General features: G+C 38.8%; 1 protein-coding gene across 1 annotated transcript in view; it reads right to left on the reverse strand.

Moving 5' to 3' along the window:
- Positions 1-7,924: 7,924 nt before the first annotated feature.
- Positions 7,925-18,988, reverse strand: part of HTR2C (5-hydroxytryptamine receptor 2C) — a 263,732-nt gene continuing 252,668 nt past the window's right edge. Inside the window, exon 6 of the mRNA XM_007533263.3 lies at positions 7,925-11,397. Within this exon, the coding sequence (XP_007533325.1) occupies positions 10,571-11,397 (827 nt within the window). The 3' untranslated portion in view covers positions 7,925-10,570. The remainder of the gene's footprint in view (positions 11,398-18,988) is intronic.

The raw sequence follows: 18,988 nt of genomic DNA on the forward strand, positions 1-18,988 counted from the left end.
ACCTCGTTGGTGTTACCGTTAGGACCCCTTATTGACTGGCCTACTAGAGGCAAAAAATCCTACCTTTTCCAGTAGATGTGGTTGGAGCCCAAGCCACTAGCAGCTTCTCATTCTGCCATCTTCCAGAATCCCTGGCTTGCTACTTATAACAAGTATGCAAATTCTCCTTAAAACAATACAATGAAGATGTCACAACATATTAGTCCAGGAGCAGCTTTTTTTTTTTTTTCTTCCAGGTTTTGGAAAATCATCTCTCCTGCTTTTTCCTTTTCTGAGCCTTTTTTAGATTCTATCTGCCTCTGTTAAATTCTATCACAAAGAAAGATATTCCATTTGGGCAGTTTCTGCATAAGAAGCTTGTAACTAATTTATGAATTGAACACCTAAGTAAGCTTTTAGCCTTTTTAGCTTATAAAATCAAACTAATTTCTATGACCTGAATTTTTTAATCCCTAAAAATTCATCTGTTGAAGTCGTAGGACTTGACAAACTGTGTCTTTGTGAAGTACATAGGTCATGAGAACAGAGCCCCCAATAAGTAGTATTAATGAGTTTATGAAAGAGTCTTCAGAGAGTTCCCTCACATCTCCCACTATGTAAGGACATGTGAAGAAGTTGGTAGTCTACAAACTGAAAGACCTTTACTATGAAATGAGCATACTGATTCATGACTTTGAACTTCTTAGCTTCCGGAACTGTGAGAAATTATTTTATGTTATGAATGACACAGTATATGGCATTGACTCATAGAATAAATCCTCTGCTGAAACAATTATTGTATTTTCTTTGAGGTTAGAGCCTCATTGACATGATCATTAGTATTATAATCATTGTGCCTCAAACATCTCTTTTATTTAAGCATAAGCAAGTCATTTCTGAAAGAGTTGTCGTCGTAACCATGAATCTCATGGTAGTATTGTTTGTTTAACCCATGTCTCTCTTTCCAGTCTCTTTAGGGAAGAGATCACATGATAGGGATTCACAATTACTTGTGAATTATGTATGTGATTTATAAATTGCGAATTATATGCAAAAAAATGTATCTGTTTGTGGGGCTGTGTGTAAGCTTGGTAAGCTTAGGACAAACTCCCCCCAACCTGGGATGGAGGTCTGGGAAAGACACTCCCTTGTTATCCTCTCTCACCGAGATGAGCAACGGGGAAAAACTGTCTCTCAGACTCAGTTCTCCCTTTTCAGACTCTCAAGCCCACAGAGATATCACTGCCTCTCCCCACTAACTGCAGGCCACATGGCTGTCTGCCTTAAGGTTCATTAAAAGTTCACATAGTCACTCAGAGTTCACACAACCACCTCACTTTTGATCACTTAGAGAAAGCATACTCCATCAAACACCTCCCTGACATCAGTCAGTGAAACTCCAAACTTTATTTCCTTATATCTATGAAGCTTGTTTATCTTCTCTCTATCTTACCCTGCTGGCCTAACCCCTACGCTTCTCTCAAATGCCTTTAGATAATTAACCTGCTTGCATCATGGAGAATCATTGTCTTGACCTTTATGTATCTCATCAATTCCTGTCATACCAGCCCCCTACCGTAGGGGCAAGCTGACCTTTAAGAAACCTGTAATTTCTGACATATTTGAAAAATGTTCTTAGTCTGAATTCCTATTTAAACCCATGTCCATATGCCAATAAATGAGAGTGTTCCAAATCTCCCCAGTGTCTCTTGCCTATATTGCAGTGTCTCTTGAATGAACGAGGAAGAACCGGTCGTTTGCCTTCCTTGCTGGTAATCACCCCACGGGAGTGCCAGCATGGGTTTGCTTTTTTCTTCCTTTGCCACCAGGTTCATTGATGAGACTTGGTGCCTGCATGATTAATACACTATTCCCCATAACCAATTTTGATTCCTTTCTCCTCTCCTCTCCTCTCCTCTCCTCTCCTCTCCTCTCCTCTCCTCTCCTCTCCTCTCCTCTCCTCTCCTCTCCCCTCCCCTCCCCTCCCCTCCCCTCCCCTCCCCTCCTCTCCTCTCCTCTCTTTTTCTCTACTTCACTTCACTTTTCTTTTTTCCCCTTTCTTTTTTTGATAGGACAGAGAAAAATTGAGAGGGAAGGGGAAGATAGAGAGGGAGAGAGAAAGAGAGACTGACAGCACTGTGAAGCTTCTCCCCTGAAGGTGGGTCTGAGAGTTTGAACCTGGGTCCTTATTCATAATATGTGTGATCAATTGGGTATGCCACTACCTGGTCCCATTAGGGCATTCTTATTAAATTTAGTGGTAGTGATGTGTGAATTTTAAAAGGTTACTCCTCTTGCCCCTTTTATCTACTTATTTAACTCATTTTGAAAAGATGCACTTTAATATGGGCTAAATTTTGCTGAGGGAGTGCTAATTTTGCCCACAGGACACTAAGGAGTCATATATGGTATCTTGCATACATCACAGGCTTGGGAAATAAACAGCTCTACCTCTACTCTTTCCAGGAATATAACTTAGGTGAAGACTTTTAATTTCTTTGTTCCTCAATTTCTACAATACTAAATTAGAGGGTTTTTTTCCCCATCACCAGGGTTTCACTGGTCTAGGGTAACTTTTTTTAAAATTTTTATCTATAAAAAGGAAACACTAAGGGAGTCGGGCGGTAGTGCAGCGGGTTGAGTGCACGTGGCGCAAATCTCAAGGACCACGGTAAGGGTCCCGGTTCAAGCCCCCAGCTCCCCACCAGCAGGGGAATCACTTCACAAGCAGTGAAGCAGGTCTGCAGGTGTCTATCTTTCTCTCCTCCTCTCTGTCTTCCCCTCCTCTCTCCATTTCTCTCTGTCCTATCCAACAGTGACAACAAGGATAAGTACAACAATAAAACAACAAGGGAAATAAAAGGGAATAAAAAAATAAAAAAGGAAACACTGACAAAACCATAGGATAAGAGGGGTACAACTACACACAATTCCTACCACCAGAACTCGTATCCTAACCTCTCCCATGATAGCTTTCTTTTTCTTTTTTTATTCCCTTTTGTTGCCCTTGTTTTTTTTTTTTTTTATTGTTGTAGTTATTAATGTCATCGTTGTTGGATAGGACAGAGAGAAATGGAGAGAGGAGGGGAAGACAGGGAGGGGAGAGGAAGACAGACACCTGCAGACCTGCTTCACCACCTGTGAAGCGACTCCCCTGCAGGTGGGGAGCTGGGGGCTCAAACTGGGATCCATAAGCCAGTCTTCATGCTTTGCACCACCTGCGCTTAACCCGCTGTGCTACCGCCTGACTTCTGGTGTGAAGTAGTTTTTATATTTACTTATTTATTATTGAGAGAGAGAAAGAGAGAAAGTAAATTATTATCACACATGTGGTGCCATCAATTATATTCAGGACCTCATAGTTGAGAGTCTATAGCTTACCCATTGATGTTTTTTTTAATATTTTCTTTAATTATTGGACAGTGACAGCCAGAAATTAGGAGGGAAGGAGGCGATAGAGAGGGAGAGAGAAAGAGAGACACCTGCAGACCCATTTACCACTTGGGAAGCTTTCTCCAGGTGGTGGTGGGACACTTGGTCCTTGCTGCATTGTAACATGTTCGCTCAATCAGGTGCATTACCACCTGGACCCTCCCATTGATTCACCTCAGGTTGCTTGGTATGAAGTCTTGAGACAGCAATGGGGGGGAGAGAAGAGAGAGAGGCAGAGAGAGAGAGAGAGAGAAAGAGAGATAGATAGATAGAGAGAGAGAGAGAGAGGAGCTTCCTGCCTGTAGGCAGGGACCAGGGGCTTGAACTTAGGTTCTTCTGCATGGTAGTATGTGCTCACTATGTGCACCACTGCGTGGCTCCTTTTGATTTATTTATAATTTATTCTTTTTTCTTTATTGAGGGGATTAATGGTCAATAATAAAATATAATAATTTGTACAGGTGTAACATGTCTAAGCTTTCTACATAACATTATAACCCCTTACCGAAGTCCTCTTCTGACATCATGCACAAGGACCTGGATACTCCCTCCCGCACACCCCAGAGTCCTTTACTTAGGTGCATTACACCAAATTCACTCCAAGTTCTGCTTTGTGTTTTTCTCTTCTCATATTTCAACTTATATGAGTAGGATCATTTTATACTCATCCCTTCTCTTTCTGACTTATCTCACTAACATGATTCCTTTAAGTTCCATCCAAGATGAGGTAATGAAAGTGAATCTGCCATTTTTAATAGCTGAGAAGTATTCCATTATGTATACAGACCACAAGTCACTCACCCACTCATCTGTTGTTGGATATCTAGGTAGCTTCCCGGTGTTGGCTATTACAAATTGTGCTGCTATGAAAATAGGTATACACAAATCTTTTTGGATAGGTGTGTTTGGTTCCTTAGGTTATATCCCCAGGAGAGGAGTTGCAGTGTCACAGGGTAGATCCAATTCTAGTCTTCTAAGCATTCTCCAGACTGTTTTTCCCAGGGGTTGGACCAATTTACTTTCTCACTGGCAGTGCAGGAGTGATTTTTTGCCCCCACAACCTCTCCTTGCTATATATTTTGAGCTTCAGTTTAACCAAAACTTTTCGAATGAACTGAGAAACCTAAAGAATCTTCGTGAATGATTGAATTGAGCACATCTTTAATAAGAAGAAAAACTATGGACAAAACATACTTCTTCCACTTTTGTTTGCTTTTAATTTGACTGAAATGACTGCTACTCAGGTTGCTTGTTGTTAGTTGTGGGTTTTTTTAAAATTTATTTATACTATAGAATGAGAGAAAGAGAGAAGGTAAAATAGAGCATAGCATCGAAACTTCTTTCCATGTAATGAGAGCCAGGCTCAAACCTGGGTCACACAAAGCTACACACTATCCAAGTGAACTATTGGGTTGTTGGAAAAGTCATGACATATTTTTTCTGGGTTTAAAGCAAAAATGCATTGTGACATTTCCAACAACCCAATATTTTGCCAGCCTGCTTGTTGCTATTTAAATAGATGGTGAGTGGTCTATAGAAACAGTAGAATGGTTATGCGAAAGACTTTCATGCCTGTGGCACCAAAGTCTCAGGTTTAATCCCCAGAACCACCATAAGCCAGAGCTGAGCAGTGCACTTATCCCTTTCTGTGTCTTTCTTTTTGCAACTCTCTCATTAAAATAAGTAAAATATTTAAATAGGTGGTGAGCTAGGTAGTGCATTTTTTTTCAACTCAATAACATCCTATTTATTATGGATGCTGTACTATCCTTCTAAGATCCCACATTCAGGACTAAAGTATTTATTCTTTGGGTTATGAAATAACTGGACTTACAGGCTCTTTAAACCCTTTTTGAGGTGCTTCCACTGCAGAGTGGCATGACATAAGTCGTATAAACACTTGGGGGGGGGGGGCAGCAAAGGGGTAAAGATCTGAGACTATCAATTTAACTTGGGACACTTTTGAAAAGGACACGCTAGGTTCAAAGCTCCTTGTGGGGGTCAGCTAAATGTAGTAATGTTTTGCTGTTCACACTTCCAACAGTTTTTTCCCCTCGTATTATACTCATTGTGTAAATGCAGAATAAGTTAGAAAGAATTATACTTTAGAGTCATATTTTTCTTTATAATTTTTTTTAGAAAAAGGCTAACTAACTGATAGAAATTGAGGTGAAGTGGTTTATTTTATCCTTTAAAGCTGCATTGGGAGTAAGTTGTCACAGTAACCACATTATAGATCATCTTCATGATCTCACCTTTTGGCTGGTCCTATTTTGCTCCCTTTCCTTGTGCATATGGATCACAAGATAATTTTCCATTTTAATATCCTGAACACTTATTTTCATCTCAAAATTTACATCCCATGATGGTCAGCCTACCTCGTAGAGTTGCATACATTCCTAAGTGTCCTATAGATCACTTAATATGAGAAAATAACCATGAAGTCACTCCCTTTTGTTGGCATTGCTGATAAAAAAAAATACCTCATTTTAATATAGACAACTCTACGGTGATTTCACCGTTTTCAGCCCATCTTGGATGGAGCTTGAAGAAATCATGTTAAGTGAAATTAGTCAGAAACTGAAGGATGAATATGGATGACCTCACTCTCAGGCAGAAGTTGAAAAACAAGATCAGAAGAGAAAACACAAGTAGAACCTGAACTGGAGTTGGTGTAGTGCACCAAAGTAAAAGACTCTGGGATGGGGCGGGGGAGAGTACAGGTCCAAAAAGGATGACAGAGGACCTAGTGGGGATTGTATTGTTATGTGGAAAACTGAGAAATGTTATTCATATACAAACTATTCTATTTAATGTCAAATGTAAAACATTAAAATAAATAAAGAAAATATAGACAACTCTCTGGATGATGCTACCATGTGTCTGAAGAGATTATACATGGGGAAATACAATAGAAAGTTTCTGCAGTAAGAAGAAACTGTCACTTGATAGCTAGGAACATCTCCCCACCACCTCTCTATTTAGATTCCAGTGATAGTCTAATGTTGTGGATTGAGACATTTTGATCTTTCCCTGCCTACCTTCTTCCCTTTCAGTGGTAGTAACGACCTGAATATTGTGCAGTCAGAAGTTTCAGCCCCTCTCTGTGGCTTTGCTATTGAGAAAGGTAGTAACCCCTAACTTCAGTAGCAGAAAATATTTTTAGTCTTGATCAACAGTTACGCTGCTTTTCAAGTGAAAGTGTAGACTTTACTATTGACCCATTACTAGGAATCAATCTAGACATGGTTGAAAGTATGGAGGCATTCTTGCTTCCTTCCCACCTCCACTGTCACCCCTCACCCCCGCCCATACCCTGGCCCAAGTCTTGCTAGTACTATCTAGGATTACCTAGTATCAAGAAGATGTAAGTGTTGAAAAGGCATGTTGTGCCTAACTCTAGGTATTGAGAACAGAGTGGCTTATTATGGTGGACCTAATGATTATAGAAGTATCCCACATTATTTAGGATAGAAGCAAAGAAGCAAATTAATGTGATCATGCCACACTGCATGAATGAAGAACAGGGAGTTAGTTGTAAGGTCCATTTTGGAGACATGGAAAGATACAGTGCCACACATACTGATGTTTGATCCACTGATGCTGAGTGTGGAATGGTAACTACTGGAGACAAAAAATCATCAAGACAGAAATGGTTCTCTTGGTCCTTGGGGGGAAGTTAGAATCTCATAGGATTAAGATAGTGGTGATACCTGTAGCAAAGAGAACATGTGAGCTACCCCAGAACCTTGTTCAGGTAAGAAAAGTAGGATAACTTAGGAGTGCAATTATTCTGTTCATAAAGATTAAGTGATGCTATTGTTAATATTTTCAGTGCTCACAGTTTATTTTTGTCATATATTTTTAAAATTTAAGAATATTTAACTTAATAGGGAATACAACTTATATTCTGATTTTAAAAGTGTATTCACAAATCATTTTATGATTGATTGAGAGAGACAGTGAAGCACTGCTATACCATTTCTGGGGTTCCACCTATTTCATCTCTGTTGCTCCCACATAGACTGCCAAGATATTGAAACTATGGCCTCATGCTTGTAAGTCAAGTGATCTACTATGGAGTCAGTCACCTCCCTTTCCTCTCCCTGCTCACACCTTTAAAAAAATATTTTATTTGGGGGTTAAGGGTGTAAAGGAGAGCTGTTCAAAATTGGTACAATTTCTCATCTGCCTGTTATAGGTGTCTGTAGAACACTCTCACCCGCAACTTAGGTCTTTTTCTATCCTCATGCACCAGAACCCCAAGGCTCTCTTCACCCCTTCTCTTCCCCTGGTGCAGTGCACCCCCTCAGTCCTCTAATTGTCTTTGTCTAGAGTTTTAGTCTGTCAGTCCCCGTATAATTCATCAGAAACAAGATATTTTCTGGATATTTTTATACTTGTGAACTTATTGTAGAAGGTGCAACTTTAGTTTTCAAGAAAAGTAAAGTGGAGTGGCATGTTTTCCTCTCAAAATACATAAGGGAAAAAAAAGACATAAGACACATTATGTAACATTTAATAAGTTTAATAAATTAATGGGAAATATCACAAAAACATGGAGTGGAGAAGACACAGGAACCAAAAATAAGACAACACTTTGCAACCACTCACAAAAAGTACCATATGACAAAGGAGAGTCACAGGAAATAATATAAGGCAGTTTGTTGCACATGTCTTAAACATATGTATATATATGTATATATATATGTATAATAGTACATCAAAATTATCTGTTTAACAGTAAATTCACCACATTTGCATTTATCATGTGAACTTTGTTTTTAAAACATTTATAAAATTTGTAGATTTAACATCGAACTGTAAGATTTATATCCAAATGAATGTTTGTTTATATTAAACTGCACAGAACTTACGAGTAGCACACAATTTGAGGATCATTACTGCATTGGGTATTATTAAGTACTACAACTTGATGACACAAGAACTATTAACAAATGTGCTATAAGCTATTATCATTCAACTTATGGCTAGCGCATTTGAAAATCCATGGTGTGTATTTTATTTCTGTGTAAAACATGTGCTATGAGCTTGCCCCAATAGAAAACAAATCAGATGTTTCCAATTATCTCTAATACTTACAATACTTCAAATCTTTTAAAGATCTCCTGCAGGGTTTTCTTCAGTCCTTTTAAAAATCACCTACTCTGCCCTACATTAATACAAATCCATGGATTCATGCAACATATGTGGTGTACATGCAGGACACCATCTGTATGTCCAGAACTGATGCTCCATGCATGCTTTGTTTCTTCAGACATGTTCATTTCAGTAAGAATTACATCATCTCATTCAATTTCATATAATTTTTTAACATGCAATTCAACAGAGCTAATGGGCAGGTAGACTTGACTTTCACGTTATAATTGGGCATGCTCAAGCAAGTGCCTGACATTTGGCAGTGTTGCAGATTAAGTAGAGACTGTATTAATTTCCTCAAATACAGTGCCTCCCCAACTGCCTCTGTAGCAGACTGTTGGATTTATCAATAATGTGTGTTGAGAACATACATCAGCGGTTTTAGAAACTCAGGTTCTGCTTTTGCCAATTTCAAGATATTGAGAAGCACACATAAAGGTTTTAAGTAGCTGTCAGGCATAAATAGCATCGTGAATTCTTCAGAAATATATTCACAGTTGTGTGAAATGGACACACATGGAGATACAGTTATTAGAAACACTTGTATACTCTGCACACAGCATAGAGGTAATGGTCTGACGTTAGTAATGCTTGAAAACCTTTCATGGTTTACAAACTAGTAAAATGGTACTGAATTCTTAGAGAGCAGCAGGCCTTCGAATGAAATAATGGCCAACACTTATTGTAACACGACAATATATTTTAACAAGGATTTAAACTTCTAGTACGTATTTGCAGTACAATATAGAGCTTGCCACTTTCACAAATTAGCTGCAGCCTTTCCCTGCACTAGAGAGTTTGGAAGGATCTTAAAATGAAATAATTTTTTGTTTAAAATCTAGAAGAAAACTCTGTTTACTGTTATACCCAGAGTTCAGAAATAGTTTCTTTTTAATTACTTTTTTTTTTCACATTCTAAGGGCCTAGTTCTGTAGTCCCTAATCAAGTAAAGCTTCCAAGATTTTGATTATCTATGCTCTCAACACAAGTTTTACTTAAAAATGGACTGCTAAAACAGGTCCTATAGATAGAGGTACAATAATCAAGAAAATGTTTTTTAATAAGGCTCGAAATGCTAATTTCACTTTGTGTGTAGCACACGAATTTCCAGGATCCTGAGATCAGAGCCCAATTCATGTTGAATCCTGTATTGGGAAATAACTCTGGGACCTCATTTTCCCAGTTAAGTCATGGAATTAGGTATTTACTAAGGACCAGAATGAAAACACTAATTCCAGTTTTCTTGTCATTATAATCAGAATTTGAACATTGTCTTTAAGAAGTGAAAAGCTTTTGGTGTATATATCTCGTATCATCCTTCCACTTCTGTAGTCCTGGTTAACCAGCTGCTATGTTAAAATACCACTATGTTTCGGGACAGACATTGTAGCAAAATACCAACACAACATTCTGACAATGTCAAAGTTTGCCCCTGTATGTGACAACAAGGTTAAGTTCTGCTTTTGACTCACTAACAGGTGTGATAAGAGTTTGATAAGAGTTTCAGAAGGCAGAACTTTGTTTATGTGTGTTTATACTGCGTTTATGTGTGCAAATGAACAGAGCAAGAATTTAAAGTGTATATTTACTGTTAACCTGGAAAAAGACCCAATTAAATTAGTAAAATTTGGTGTGGTTGAAATATAACCACTCTTATGTGCATCATTCTGGTCTCCTGCAAATGCCACCTGAGATAAATATCAATATTTCCTTATGCACAAAAAAGAGAAAGGAGGAGGAAGGAAAATTTTTTTTTTAAAAAATCAACATTTTCATGCATTTAGGAATCAAAATAAGTTATAATCTATTATAAACAGTAAATATAGAACTCTAAATCTCACTAGTATATGCATGACTGTAAAATACAGAGTTGCAAAGCTATATATAAAACACTTTTTTGTAGATAGCGGTATTTACAGAAGTTATGACCGAGAGAATATTGTTAAACATTTTCCTACATTTTTAGCATGATTGTAGGAAAAGGCTGTGCTGCTTTTTCTTACACACTACTTATTCTTTCACTAACCACATTGGCAGGATTAACTGGCAGCTCCAAATTCTCAACTTGCATCTCTATACCAGGTTCATTGTCATTTGCTTTCTTAATCATGGGTTCATTAGTATGCCTGTAAATGTTAACATTAAGCTCCCTCCCTGACAAGGCAGTGGCAGCAACTCTTGGAATCTGTCTGACGGGTACCTTTTTTTCTTGTTTGTAATTACAACGCAAATAGTTGGAGAAAGCCCTTCGGTAAATTTTATTGAAAAGAGTGTAAACCAGAGGATTGATACCTGAACAAACATAGCCAATCCAAACAAACACATTCAGAAGCTTTCCCATGAGCTTTTGATTACAGCTCTTCTCACAAAGAACGGACAGAATATTGGTGATAAAAAATGGGCACCACATGATCAGAAACGCAAAGAAAACAATGCCAAGGACTTTTGATGCTTTCCGCTCATTGTTTATCGCTTGCATGGTGCCCCTAGGACGTTTTTCTTTCTTCTTCCTTCGGCGTGGGTTCACATCTTGATTGGGGTTCGCAGAGTCGTCTTCCTCGGTGGTATTCCTCCAAAAGCACTTCAGGAAATTCCAGCCCATTTTTGACAAGTTCTCTGTGTGGCTGCGCAGTAACACCATAGCTTGTCGGTGAAGAGTGTAAATCGTCAGAAAGTAGGTAAAAACCATGATTGTCAGCGGTATGAAGAAAGCTACAAAGGACCCAATCAGAACGAAATTTGGTTCATTCAGCCCACAGACGGTGCCATTGATGAACACTTTATTTTCGTCTTTCATCCCAAGCACTGGGATTGGAATTGCAACACCTAAGTGACCAAAAAAAGTAAAACATTATTATAGCATACTGAAGGATTGAACCATTTTTTTACGGTGGCACACATTCAATTGCATTTTACTGAAGAAAAATTAAAGCTGTTGAATTTTGCTGAAAGCTATTCACAGCATTGATATAGTCATATAAATGAGCAGGAAATGTAGCTTTGCTTTGCTTTGCTTTGCTTTGCTTTGCTTTGCTTTTCATGTTAGGCCAAAATATCTGTAGAATCCAAAGGATTACCATCATTGAGATAAACTGGTAGATGTGTTGATTACATCTGTTCTGTTTTATTTCTAGTTTCTAGAGCTGTCCTGGTTCATAGATGACACTCAATAAATATTGTTAATGAATCGATCAATCTACATATCTACTCAATGACAATAAAAGCATCAATTCAAGTTTTAGCAGGTTACCTTCCAGAGTTAAAAACATATGTATACCACCTATAAGAGCAATTACAGCATAGCAAGATTAGTTGTGATAGAGATCTGTTTAGGGAAACCAACACTTCACCCCCTGAACCTTGCAAGTAGCTAGGAAGAGGGACCAAAAGCACCAGTATGCCTGCATCCTGTACCAACATCCCCCTCTACCTGACTGCTAAGGCCATAAAATGCAAATGTTGCAGATGTAAGCAGACAAAAGGCTGAAGATAAAGATAAAAGGCTGAAGATAAAAGTCTGGGGTACATCACCTCAGGCTCCCTATATCTGGGAAGCCACTATTGAATTTAGAAGACCAGAAACTCTAGATACTCCTGCACTACATTCCTTCTTTCTTCTACACAGTTATTTTCCTCTTTTCTATCCTTTCTTGGTCTCAATAAATGCTAATCTCCCTAAAACATGACTATTTCTTTTGCAGTTCTTCCATGTGGATGCCAGTCTAGAATCCTGCCAATGGAGCTTAGATGGGACCTCTGTGTCCTTTGCCCTGTTCCTACTCACTCCCCTGCAACAATTGGGCTGAATGTAAGAAGTGATTTTAGCTGACAGATACATTTTCACTCCTTTTTATGGAGGAGTTGGGGGGGGAAGGAAAATTTATATGTGCGTCCTCTGGATATATAGTCTGAGATGTCTGTCTCATTGGAGATGGAGAGGACAGTATGGCAGGGGTTGGGTGGTGACACACCTGGTTGAGCACACATATAACAAAGCAGAAGGACCTGGGTTCAAGTCCCCAGTCCCCACCTGCAGAGAGAAAGCTTCACAAGTGGTGAAGCAGTGCTGCAGGTGCCTCTCTAGCTCTCCCTCTCTATCTCCCCCTTCCTCTCAATTTCTGGCTGTCTCTATCAAATAAATATGGGATAGTAAAAATTAAAAAGAGAAAGAGAGCAAGAGTGAGAATGAAAGACAGGACAGTATAGCTCTCAGTTGGCTACAGGGATTAAATCTTCTTACTACGTAAAAATAATGTACAGCAACAAAGTGAAAGCATTTTTTCTTAGAATTTTAATAAGGCTCTGGGAATAAGGAACATTGTTTCATGGACAAGAGACAGTGATACGTAGAATTGGGAGAGATCTGCTTCTCCTATTGGGAATTTTTATTTTTAAATAACACTGAAAATCTATATGTCAGGAAAATATTTTCTTAGTAAATGAGTAGAAAGCAGCAACAAGAAGGTGTGAGAACTTTTAAATTAGAAGAAGAAGATGAAGAAGGAGAAGGAGAAGAAGAAGAAGAAGAAGAAGAAGAAGAAGAAGAAGAAGAAGAAGAAGAAGAAGAAGAAGAGGAAGAAAGAGGAGAAGGAGAAGAAGGAGGAGAAGGAGAAGGAGGAGAAGAAGAAGAATGATGAGAAGAAGGAGAAGGAGGAGAAGGAGAAGGAGAAGGAGAAGGAGGAGAAGGAGAAGAAGGAGAAGGAGAAGGAGAAGGAGAAGGAGAAGGAGAAGAAGAAGAAGAAGAAGAAGAAGAAGAAGAAGAAGAAGAAGAAGAAGAAGAAGAAGAAGAAGAAGAAGAAGAAGAAGCAGAAGTACCAGAGACTTGACTATGGAGTAGGAGTCTATTCAGATCATGCTCCTGATAAACTAGTAACACACACACACACACACACACACACACACACACACACACACACACACACACACACACACGAAAAATCACATGAAAACTTAACAAAATACAAATAGGATTCCCTCAGAAACTCACTAAAACTCAGCCACCAAGTTGCTGATGCTACTACAATTACATTCTGAACACCATGAGCAGAAGACTTCATCAATGTCCTGAAACCTCACCTCTCTAGAACTCTACCCTACCAGAGAAAGACAGAAGCAGCCTGGGGGAATGGATTAACCTGCCAATGCCTGTGTTCAGCAGAGTAGCAATTACAGAAACTAGACCTTCCATCTACTGAACCCCATAAAGATCTTTGGTCCATACTCCCAGAGAGATAATTATTAGGGGAAAATGACCAAAGGGCTCTGAATTCCAATTCCATCAGGACCTAGGGAGAAAAGAGGGGGAAAAATGGAAGGAAGACCCTCATAAGTAGTAGGTGTAATTTAAAAGACTAGTCAACCCATATTTGTGATCTGGGGAGAACTAATGCAGTTTCCAATGGAAGGAATGGGGACACAGAACTCTGATAGTGGGAAAGGTGTTGAATTATACCCCTGTTATGCTATCTTATAATTTTGTAAATAAATATTAAATCACTAATAATTTTTTAATTTAAAAAAGGTGTGAGGAGAAGGTGATCTTGTGTCCTTTATCAATAGATTAAGAGAGATAGCTACAAAACAGTTTGATTATATTATGATTTTATTTTTTCATGTAAACAATTAAAAAAATTTTACAACAAAGTTAAAATTTGAGTAATGGCTAACTTCTGATGATATTAAATCATTATTGTTCCATTGATGGTAAGACTGACATTGTGGTCATGAAGAAATATAATCTCATTTAATATATATATATATATATATATATCAATGAAATATAAGATTTCTTGAGTTTATTTTAAAATAATTTGGAAAATCGTGAGGCAGATAGATAGAACATCAGAAGAAAAAGGCATACATTGCAGTTAAAAATATAGAACATCTTAAAGAATAAAGGGACAAGGTGATATCCCTGAGAGAAGATCTTGTAAATAACCTAGGCTGGGTCCTTTACAAAGTCATTTTCCAGATAATTAGATTCAGGCATTGCTAAATTCAAAATATTTAAAACACATTGTGTGGGGCATTTAGAAGCAGATTACTTCAAAACTAGTTCTAAGAGTTGTAAACAAGCAAGTAATTACCCCACTTCTTCATATCCACCCATGCCCATAGACAATAATCTTAACCCATTGTGTGCATGTTTATTCCATAGCAACCAAGATGGTGGAACCAGCAGACAGTATGAAGAGACAAGAAGCCAAGACCGGTGACCAAGTATAGTACCAACCAACAACACACTTTAACCTCTGCAAATCACAAAGATTAAGCCAGACTATGTAACATATAAGTTGAAGTGGGCCGTCATGGAAAAGATGAAGTGGACTAAGAACTTTTATAAATCCAGAAGCTATGTGGCTCAAAACAGACTTACTTCCTGCCGATCCTTCCTTTCTGGAGGGTATATTAGCCCTTTAGATTTTCTACTCAAGTTCTAATTCTTTATCTTTTCCTCTCTTCACTAAATATATTTTCTACTCCTTGTAGAAGTAGAGTCAGGCCTTTTCATATTTCCCAAGATCAAGACCATGCTCTACCTTAAGTGAATACCTGTAGTGAACATGTAACCAGAGTAACTATAGTAACCATAGTGCGCCTGCACAGTGTGATAAAGACAGAGACATATGTATACATAGGATAAAATATCAACCCGAACCTGGGTTCGACGGGCCAATGGAGATGTAACTTTGAAACCAGAGGCAAGATAAGTATAAGTAAAGGCTCAGAAACCAGCTGGATGAAGCACCTTCACCGTTACTGACTGGGATGTTGCCAGTGCTGCTTAAAGGCTTAAGCACATGGAGCTAGGCTAAGTAACTGCTTCCCCAGCTTCCAGAGACCTGGTCACTCCAGCAGACGAAGGACCTCCAGTCCGGCAACACAACGGATGTTGACCTCGTTGTGAGCCTTACCTGGCAACAGCTACTAGTAAGGAGAGGCATCAGGTTGACTGCGTGTTGTGTGGATTGTGTGACCCTTCTCTGGCATCTAAAACAAGTAAAGAATTATCGCTTAACCCCGACATGCTCTCTGAGTGAGTCCTTGCTCTAATTCCTTGCTCACAACAATGCCTTTTCTAAGGAAATCATCATTTCTTGGCAAAACAAATTCTGTCTTGTGATTATTCAAACTAGCCAGTTACAGAACAAATAAATGATAGAATGAATGACATAAAACCATTGTCAATATTATAAATTTTGGAGGTAGAGGATTACATAAAATCTTTTGTTATGTGATTTGATCTAATTTTGTAATTTTTCAAAGTCTGTAACCAGAAATTAATAATATTCTGGAAAATGAAAATGAAGACAGAGATACTTTCTAAAATAGTCAATGAAACCACTATTAGATTTAAGATCATAAAAGCTTTCATGACTTTCTGAGGACTGCTAACCTTGGAAATGGTTACTTCTAAAGCAAAAGACCATGACTTCCTGACCTCTATGCTGCCTTGGTCTCCTTCTTTAGTTACATTTGAGCTGTAACACTGGAGAATTGTATTGCAGATTTTATTTCTCCATAACATAGGAACCATGTCTTCTGGTATATAACAACAGACTCTTACCCTTACTCTAAAAGAACAGAAAAATGACAGTAACTGAAGGGACAACAAAAGCCTAGAACCAATAACAGAATAATTCTCCACTGCTGACCATGCCAAGCTAAGAAAGTCTCTATTGCAGTGCAGTTTAGGGAAAGCAGCAGCCCTCACCCTGAACCTTTCAGAAAGCCAAGAGAAGGGCCCAGAGGCAGGGCCTAGAAGAGCATCATCACTCACTCACTCACTCACTCACTCACTCACTCACTCACTCACTCACTCACTCACTATCTGATTGCAAAGGCCATAAAATGCAGATAGAGGCAAATGTGAGCACTTGAAGAACAAAGACTGAGGAACATCCACTGATGGTCCTGCCCTACCTCTGAAGGGACTATAAAGCTTGGAAGACCAGGTGGCTGAGACTTTCATCTCTCTTGTCTTCCGTCTCCTTGCTCCTTTTCCCCGCCCACAGCTGGGGTCTACATGCCTACATGACTTGTACTTTCTTTTTTCAAATACCTAGGAATAAAGTTGACCAAAGAAGTGAAAGACTTGTATACTGAAAACTATGAGTCGCTACTCAAGGAAATAGAAACTGATACCAAGAAATGAAAAGATATCCCATGCTCAAGGAATGGAAAAATAAATATCATAAAAATGAATATTCTCCCAGAGCCATATACAAATTTAATGCAATACCCATCAAAGTTCCACCAACCTTCTTTAAGATAATAGAATAAACACTACAATCATTTATCTGGAACCTGAAAACACCTATAATTGCCAAAACCATCTTGAGGAAAAAAAAAAGAGAAATGGAGGCATCACACTCCCAGACCTTAAACTATATTATAAAGCCATCATCATCAAAACAGCATGGTACTGGAACAAAAACAGGCACACAGACCAGTGGAACAGAATTGAAAGCCCAGAAATAAATCCCCACATCTATGGACATCTAATCTTTGATAAGGGGACCCAAAGCATTAAATGGAAGAAGGAGGCTCTCTTCAATAAATGGTGCTGGGAAAACTGGGTTGTAACATGCCGAAGAATGAAATTGAACCACTTTATCTCACCAGAAACAAAAATCAACTCCAAATGGATCAAAGATCTGGATGTCAGACCAGAAACAATCAAATACTTAGAGGAAAACATTGGTAAAACAGTTTCCTATCTATACCTCAAGGACGTCTTTGATGAATCAAACCCAATTGCAAAGAAGACTAAAGCAGAAACAAATCAATGGGACTACATCAAATTGAAAAGCTTCTGCACATCCAAAGAAACTATTAACAAACAAAGAGACCCCTCACAGAATGGGAGAAGATCTTCACATGCCAGACATCAGACAAGAAACTAATCACCAAAATATAAAGAGCTCAGCAAACTTAGCACCAGAAAAGCAAATGACCCCATCCAAAAATGGGCAGAGGATATGAACAAAACATTCACTACAGGGGAGTCGGGCTATAGCACAGCGGGTTAAGCGCAGGTGGCGCAAAGCACACGGCATAAGGATCCCGGTTCGAGCCCCGGCTCCCCACCTGCAGGGGAGTCGCTTCACAGGTGGTGAAGCAGGTCTGCAGGTGTCTATCTTTCTCTCCTTCTCACTGTCTTCCCCTCTTCTCTCCGTTTCTCTCTGTCCTATCCAACAATGACAACAACAATAATAACTACAACAATTAAAACAACAAGGGCAACAAAGGGAATAAATAAAATAAATTTAAAAAAATTAAAAAAAAAACATTCACTACAGAGGAGATCCAAAAGGCTAACAAACATATGAAAAACTGCTCTAGGTCACTGATTGTCAGAGAAATGCAAATTAAGACAACACTAAGATACCACCTCACTCCTGTAAGAATGGCATACATCAAAAAGGACAGTAGCAACAAATGCTGGAGAGGTTGTGGGGACAGAGGAACCCTTTTACATTGCTTGTGGGAATGTAAATGGGTCCAGCCTCTGTGGAGAGCAGTCTGAAAAACTCTCAGAAGGCTAGACATGGACCTTCCATATGATCCAGTAATTCCTCTCCTGGGGTTATACCCCAAGGACTCCATAACACCCAACCAAAAAGAGATGTGTACTCCTATGTTCATAGCAGCACAATTCATAATAGATAAAACTTGGAAGCAACCCAGGTGCCCAACACCAGATGAGTGGCTGAGAAAGCTGTGGTATATATACACAATGGAGTACTATGCAGCTATCAAGAACAATGAACCCACCTTCTGTGACGCATCTTGGACAGAGCTAGAAGGAATTATGTTAAGTGAGCTAAGTCAGAAAGAAAAGGATGAGTATGGAATGATCCCACTCATCAACAGAAGTTGAGTAAGAAGATCTGAAGGGGAAACTAAAAGCAGGACCTCACCAAATTGTAAGTAGGGCACCAAGGTAAAAACCCTATGGTGAGGGGTAGACATGAAGCTTCCTGGGCCATTGGGGGGCGGGATTGGGTGGGAGGGATGGGTCACAGTCTTTTGGTGGTGGGAATGGTGTTTATGTAAACTCCTAGCAAAACGTAGTCATACAAATCACTAGTTACTTAATATGAGAGGGGGGAAATTAATTGTATGACTCAAAGTTTTTGAAAACACAGACTGAATCTTTTTAATACATAGGCTGTGTAATTGATATGCAGACTCTCTCAAAAGCCTAGACCAAGTAGATCAGAAGCAACCAATAGCACAGCTACACACAAGATACTGGGTACTGTACAGCAAACCCTAACAAAAGGACTTTTCAAAGTTAACCCAATTACCAATTAATGTGATGATAACATTAACTATCGATTGTCTTTTTGAACCCTAAGACAGCAGGAACCTCACATCTCCACTATAGAGCCTCTACTTCCCCCAGTCCTGG

The sequence above is a fragment of the Erinaceus europaeus genome, chromosome X, assembly GCF_950295315.1.
Source record: "Erinaceus europaeus chromosome X, mEriEur2.1, whole genome shotgun sequence".
In the NCBI taxonomy this organism is placed as follows: Eukaryota; Metazoa; Chordata; class Mammalia; order Eulipotyphla; family Erinaceidae; genus Erinaceus; species Erinaceus europaeus.